General features: G+C 40.9%; 1 protein-coding gene across 1 annotated transcript; it reads right to left on the bottom strand.

Moving 5' to 3' along the window:
* Nucleotides 1-778: 778 nt before the first annotated feature.
* LOC110107040 (lysine-specific histone demethylase 1 homolog 2) lies at nt 779-4,399 on the bottom strand. Its single transcript, XM_020837178.2, has 2 exons — nt 2,636-4,399; nt 779-1,649 (listed from the first exon to the last, which is right to left on the bottom strand). Exons 1-2 carry the CDS (start codon nt 4,161-4,163, stop codon nt 922-924), a joined length of 2,256 nt encoding a protein of 751 aa, XP_020692837.1. The 5' UTR covers nt 4,164-4,399; the 3' UTR covers nt 779-921.
* Nucleotides 4,400-7,886: the final 3,487 nt, after the last annotated feature.

The raw sequence follows: 7,886 nt of genomic DNA, 5'->3' as shown, positions 1-7,886 counted from the left end.
TGTTGAACCTGATGATATTCCAATAGAGGTATGGAAATGCCTAGAAGATGAAGAAATTTCTTGTCTTACTAAGCTTTTTAATATTATTTTGAAGACTAAAAAGATGTCAGATGAGTGAAGAATGAGTGTGTTGATTCCTATTTTTAAGAATAAAGGTGATGCACGGGATTGTTTGAATTATAGAGGAATTAAGTTAATGTGTCATACCTTAAAACTATGGGAGAGAGTTATTGAGCATGGGTTGCAGCGTGATACTAATGTTTCTCAAAATCAATTTGGATTAATGCTGGATATGTCTACTATGGAAGCTATACGTACATTTATTGAGAGGTTTGATGGAGAAGGTAGATGGGGATATTATTAGTAGAATTCAAGTTGGATGGTTGAAATGGAAGAATACATCGGGCATGTTGTGTGATAGAAAAGTCCCCCAAACTTGAGGGAAAAATCTATAAGATGGTGGTTAGACCAACTATATAGTAAGCTTCAGGTTCTTCTTCATCCATTCTTGTTGAGTGTTATATATAGTGTTAATTAAATTGTTCTTTATGCGAAGTTACTAGTACATAGTTATTGCTCTAGAAAGACAGGCATGCATAAATGCCTAAAAAACCGTGAAACAAATGGAATTGAAGTTTAAACTAATAACACAAAATATGGATATGCAGTTATGATGAACAAATATGAAAAAAAAAAAAAGTGTTATACCAGTATGCATTTAATAAGTGCTCTTTTTCCAACCATCCACAAATTATGGAGCTAGAAGGCTATGGAACAAATACATAGGTGATTAGTCCAAAGAACAAAAGGAGTGCGAAGGACTCCTTTCACCAATGAAAACAAGCCATGCAAGGAAGCATGGTATGTCAAGGCAATTAGTTTGAAAAAAAATGCAATTCATACAGCAAATAATTGTTGTTACTAATTAGTTATAAGGCGCATAAATCGACATAACTTATTCCGACTTTTCCGAGCTCTAGAAATTTCAATGATTAAGGAACTGAATAACATGCATGTTGTATTATATCCCATCAATTTCAAACCAAACTTATTGCATATCAAAGACAATTTACTCCTAAAATCTCCATTAACTAATTGTACCTGGAGTGCCTGTTCTCGGGATAAGATGACATAGAGATGCAAGGGCTGATTGCATAGATCTGATAATTGTAGACTTTGTACTGTGTCTTCATTCACATTCTTGCCAAATTCAATACTCATCAGTCCAGTTGCTTTTGGGTCATCAGCTGTGGAAGGATCAGAGATAAACAAAAAGTTTCCGAATGCTAAATCAGGTTCTCTAAACAAATCTGTAAGAATCTCACTACAAAATCTCAAACTCTTTTGCAAAGGCTTTTTTGGTTCATTTTTATCAGACTTCCTACTCTGCCATGTATGAAGAATTCTTGACGCCTCTCTTAGGCCACTCAAGAAAGCACCATGCATTGTTGCTGGATGATGCCTATTCGTTGCTTCTCCTGCAAAGAAGAGGCTCCCACTTACACTTTCAGCAAGAATATCATAGTCTCCACCAGATGAGCCAACTCTAATGTGAGAGTAGGATCCATGACAGAGGGGGTCACAACCCCATTTTGTGCAAATTGTTTGTATAGGATCAGGCACCTCAATACCTCGTGGCCTATATATACCTGCATTTCCATTCATGATCTTTCAGGATTGGATATGATTCTTACTGGGTTTAAAGTTTAAACTTCACATCAGCTGAAGTTTAGCAATTAAATACAATAGATAATTATGAAGTAAATGAACAACCATAGATAACAAATCTCAAGAATTATATTATATTTTCCTAATTATATTGTAAACATTTTGCATGTAGATGAAAATGCACATACACACTACAGGAAAATCAACTATTACCGGCAGTAATTCTGGTGGTCAAATAACTGCCGGCATTGCCGGCGGTTTAACCGGCTGTCTGACCGCCACTATTAACCGGCGGTTTACCTGGCGGTGTTTAATAATAAACCGCCGAAAAACCAGCAGTAAATTCCAAAACCGTCGGAAACTTTATACTAAACGCCGGAAAAAGCCGCTGCTAATTGACAATTTTCCTGTAGTGACATGCGTATAAACAAATACAACAACAAACGAACATGTTCCAATGAATGTATTAAAACAAATCAAATTTTACTTTAATTCTTTAAGAAAATGCATCAACTGCAAAAGCTCGTGACGATGAAGAATTGTCTTTTAAAAATCTTTTTACACAATATTTACCATTTTATTTCATGCTATTTACATATCTAATACCTAAAACTTTAATATTTCATTTCATTCATCCATATTTATTCTATGGATGGTAGGCATGTAATATTAAAGTTCTAGATATTAGGTATGTAAATAGCATGAAATAAACTGGTATGTATGTAAATCTCCCTTCTATATATCCTTACAGGTTTCCTTTTTTGCATGAAAAGGATTTCTAATTAACAGAAAACTATTTTCTTCACTTAAAAAAACAATCTAATTTACCAAAGACTGTAATTTACCTTCACTTAAAAAAAACAACAACTCTTATTTGTCAAGTGAAATTGATACACCATTACATGGTTACAGGAATTAAATGAAGGTAAACAGGCATTAAGAATCATAATTAATATTACAAAGGTACCTCTAAGAACACCAAGAACATTATGAAGCAAAGCAACTGGATCAGTGTGCTCAAAAGTCAATGCAGCCTTTCCCGCCACCAATGCAGTGAGAAGAGGACCTCCTGAGACTGTATGATAGCAATAAAACAGAAAGAATTCACCTCGTTTTTCTCTATCTTTGTTCAGACAACCAAATGTGTCAAGTTCCTCCCCCCAAAAGACATATGGAAACAGCATTGCAACTTTGTTAAGCAACCCAAAACCCAATCTTTTTATAGCACTAAGTTTCTGAGATGGTAGTTCAGGATCAAATTTGATGCTTTCATTCTTGAGGACACCAAGAGGCACAGTGCAAAGCACCATATCTGCCCGAAAAACCTGACCTCCAGCAACCACCATCTCTACACCAGAATCTCCATAATGGATCCTTGTAACTGTCTTCCTGTAGAGTATTGGGACATCCTCACACAGTGCATTGATCAATCTCCAATTTCCCCCAGCAAGGAAGCAGTGGTCACCATCCATCTCGAAGGGATCATCTTGATCCCAATGAGCTAGAGATAGATCTGAAAGGCAGCCAGCATTGGCATACTCCAAATTTGCGAGATGCCAATCAAGCAGCTCTCTTTCATCTTCACTCCTCGCAACACTATAAAGCTTCCGGAGCTTCTCAATGGCTGAACCAAGTGAAATTCCTTCACCAGACTCTCCAAGTGCTTTCCTCGCCTCTGTGGCCTTCTCAAGTAGCTTATTGAATACAGAATTCACCCCAGTATCCAATTTCTCATCAACAACTCTACCATTTGGCCAATATAAAGGGCAACTATCCCTAATCTTGTGAAGCGGAATTCCCAACTGCCTCGCCAAGACCCCAAGCGGATTCGCGTGGATTCCGGTTATGACGCTGCCGCCGAGATCAACGACGGCAAAATTCCCAGTCTTCCCGATTTTCGAAGTGTAAACCCTTCCGCCCGGACGATCCCTGCCTTCTAGAACCAACACCTTGAATCCAAAACCAAGTAACTGTCGTGCCGCGGCAAGGCCAGCGAGACCAGCGCCGACGATGATGACTGATCCGCACTCATGCACGTCTGGGAAATGGGAGTGTACGGCATGCGAGACACCGAAATTGATGTAACCCTGCTCAGAGAGGAAGTCGTACGCGGCAGAGATGAGGTGATCGTAGTCGCTGTGGACGGTTTCACGAATCTGGGACTTGAAGAGCCAGGAGCGGACGTTGGCGCGCCAGCGAGCAAGGATGTGGTTGCGAACAACGACGTAGTCGTTCTGCTCGCCGGGTGAGGATAGGACGCCGGCGGCGAGTTCGGAGTCTAGGAGAGCGTCGATAGGGAACCCTAGGGAGAGGGCGATCATGGCCTCCGTTTTAGTCTCCTTTTGCCGCTCCTCCAAGGTCCTGTTGCGCTTCCGGGAGCTTTCGAGATGGTCCTCAAAGAGACCGTCTAGGGCTGACTCATCGTATGTACGAGTTTTCAAAGCGGACGCGCGTTGTGAGCGGCGGCGCTCCGCCGCCGGAGGCGGCGTATTCATCTGTAGGGTTTAGGAAATCGTTTGAGAAAGGAGATGGGAGTGCGGTCACCACCCAGAGAACAGTAAGGTGAGCGGTGAGCGGGAGATTGTGGGACCCGCATAGCCCATTGCGCCCAGACGTGCAGTTGTCGGGTGACGCTGGAAGCCTTGAATCGGCCTTTTTTTGTAAGAGTGGTCTGATCTTTCTGGTTTATGTAGCGGTAATTTGTTGGCGGGTAGCAAACTAACTCGCCCATCGCCCATCGCCCATCGGCCATCACCCATAGCCCATCGGCAAGGGCAAATTATTGCATCAGGTCACCTGATAGAGAGATGCGTTCGGTCTCTCTCTGTCTACAGTAACCTGCGCTTTACTGTAGCAGTGCTTTGCGTTGAGGCGCGGGATAACTGATATTTTTTTTTATATAAAATGATAATAATAATAATAAATAGATTGAAATTTTTTACTTAATTTTTATCAAAATTATCTTTAAAATTGATAAATGTTAAAAAAAGTTTTTTATAATTTTTTTTGGGAATTTTGATATTTATTTACTTTTATGCATGAATATTGATACATCATCAAAAAATTATCTTGATTTGGCACAAATCTCGAGGCAAAATAGTTCGAAACTTTCAAAATTAAAATTGGGATCATCCGAACTCCGATTTTAGCAAACTTATAGTCAAACTGAATGTCTAGGAAATATGAACCCAAAGACAACAAATTTGACTCAATCCGAGCCCCAATGGATCCAAATCAAGGACCTGAAACGCTGTTGAAAGGTTCAAATCACAATTTGGATTATCAAACGGTTTCCAAACATAATATTCTTATAATTGAATCGAGCGGCTCGAAGAGACGAATCCAACGAGCCCAAGAGCAAGGGATTCAATATTGGTCGTCCATCCAAACCACTCCCTATTTACCCTTGAAATTCTCCATATTTACGAGTCATGCCACTTTATGAAATATATAAATAGACTCATCCTTGCTGTTGAAAAGTGTGAAACCCTTATGTTTGAAAAAAAAAAATTGCGCTGTTAGTACGGGACGAACCGTCTGTACGAACTGAAGAAATGTTGAAAATCTGTATGGTTAGTACGTACGAACTGCCAGTACGAATAGAGAAAATATGCATATTCGTCTGTACGAACCTGGAAGGGTCGGGACGAACCCAGACAGAGAGTTTCGTCCAGGTACGAAGAAATTGGAATTTATTTTCATCTCGACTATTGAGTCCAGAGAAGATCGTTCCGGGACGAATTGGGACATCGTTCGGGACGATCCTGCTTAATAAATATCTGAATAGTGCCGATTTTGAAGGGAACACAAGCCGAGGAGAGAGAAAACCGTGGAAAGAAGAAGAAAAGTAGATTTTTGGGCGACTTCGACTCGTTTTCGTCCGTCGCCGTAGTTCGAAAAGTTGATCGACTCGAAGTAAGGCACATTCCGCCTTTCTCAATTTTCAGAAATGTGGATTTTGACGATTTTTCTGTTCCGGATTTTGTTTCCGTTAGTGAATTTCTGGTATTATTTTCTTCTGACAAAGGTTTTACCGCGTAATTTTTGGTATGTTTTTGAGATGATAATTATGCACGTTTTGAGTATTTTCTGGAAAATTTTTACCGGATATTTTGAATTCTGCGGCGTTTTAATTAAATTACAAATTATCAGGATGTTGAAAAATGTTACTTCAGTACATTAAAAGTCTTATAATGTTGTTGTGGATATTCTGTGGTAATTTGGTAAATTTTTGAATCTGTGAATTTTGTGTAAATTCCGTATACTGCCGTTATGCCGCTGATTTTTCGTACGAATTCAGATTTTTCTGAATTGATTCATTGAATGAATTGAAGTGTTTGTATGCTATCAGAAGGGAGTTATAAGGGGCCAGGATCCTTTGAGATTCTGTCTGTGTCAGGAAAATCTGAAATGAGCTCTAAAATATGAAAACAAGTTCTGTTTCGAAATTCCGAATATCTGTTCTGTTCTGTTCTGGTGCTATAAGCACAAAGGGAGGCATAAGGGGTCATAATTCGTTAATATTCTGTTAGTGTCTGGGAAGGGAGGCATAAGGGGTCAGAATCCGTTGAGATTCTGTTAGGGTCAGGGAATCTGATATGAATTATCTAATATGAATGTGATTTTATCTGATTTTTTATTTATGTACGATTCTGGTTATTCCGTACGATTCTGTCTGCTCTGTGACATAAAAGCTTTATGATATCTGTTCTGAACTATGATTTGAAATGACTTCCATTTTCTATATCAGTTGTTTGATTTCTGTTGATCAAGTATCTGTTCTGTCTGTTCTACGATTTCTGTACGGCTATTTTCTGATGTGAATTTCTGATGATTTAGATTGCTTAGTGATGTCATGCTGAGCTGTGTTAGCTCATCCTTATTTTCTACGTGGTTTTCAGGTTCTGGGAAAGGGAATGAGGTTTTGGACTAGAAGTTCTGTGTCTGATCTGAGATTAGGTATTTTGTACTTTTGATTTTTGTACAGTCATGGTTTTTCTGTTCTGTTATGTTATTTCTGTCTGAAGCCATGAATTGTATTGTATATAATTATTTTGATGAAAGAAAAGATAGATGAACTGTTATGTATTTGGATGTTTATAGTAACTCTGTGTTTTTCTGTCTATTTAATATTTGGAAGAAAGTTCTTAAGTAAATTCCAAAGCTAGATCATGGATTTTCAACAGTTGTGTCGCGGCCCGATGCGAGCGGGATCCGTCCCGGTCAGGTTGGGTCGTGACAAAAAGGAACCCCCGAAGCCTATGCAAGAGAGAGATCGGAGATTGCTTTTGCCCCTAGCTCCTCCTCGACCACCGCCTGGAGTTCTGCAGGACCACCACTTGACACCAAAGTTCCGCCGGACCACAACCTGAGGCCAGGAGTTCCGCCAGACCATCACCTGATGTCGAAGTTCCGTCGGACCACCATCTGAGGCCCGGAGTTCCGTTAGACCACCACTTGAGGTTCAAAGTTTCACCGAACCACCACTTGAGGCCCAGAGTTTGGCTCAACCACCACCTAACGCCAGAGTTCGACCGGACCACCACTTGAGGCTCGAAGTTCTGTCGGACCATCACCTGAAGCCGGAGTTCAGTCAGACCACCACCTGAGGCTCGGAGTTCCGTTGGACCACCACTTGAGGCCTAGAGTTCCGCCGGACCACCGCTTGAGGCCCGAATTTCTGCCAGACCACCACATGACGTCGGAGTTCCGCCGGACCACCACTTGAGGCTCAGAGTTCCGTCGGACCACCACCTAACATCAGAGTTCTGCCGTGCCACCACTTGATTCCCGGATTTCCACCAGACCACCACTTGAGGCTTGGATTTCCGCCATACCCACTTGACGTTGGAGTTTCACCGGACCACTGTGTGATGCTAGGCAACTTTTGAACCACCACCAGAGTACCAACAGACGCCTGAACTTCCAAGTGACATCGGACTCCGGCTGGACCACCAAGTGACGCATGACTTCCATCTACCCACCCCGACTTTAACCATATGGTTGGCACTTGTAATCTGATCGCCCTCAAGGGCGAGTCAGCGCACTGTAATCTATCCAAACACTAGTGGAATTATTTCAACTAGGCAAGGCCCCGTGGTTTTTTCACTTTCTATGGCTTTTCACGTAAACAAAATCTTGTGTTCTCTGTATGTGAGCTGGATATCCGTACAATGCTATGACGCAATATTATAACTCTATCATCGTGTATATTTTAG

This window comes from Dendrobium catenatum, unplaced genomic scaffold, assembly GCF_001605985.2.
Source record: "Dendrobium catenatum unplaced genomic scaffold, ASM160598v2 fragScaff_scaffold_716, whole genome shotgun sequence".
Lineage (NCBI taxonomy): Eukaryota > Viridiplantae > Streptophyta > Magnoliopsida > Asparagales > Orchidaceae > Dendrobium > Dendrobium catenatum.
This window is presented reverse-complemented; position numbering and strand designations above follow the sequence as displayed.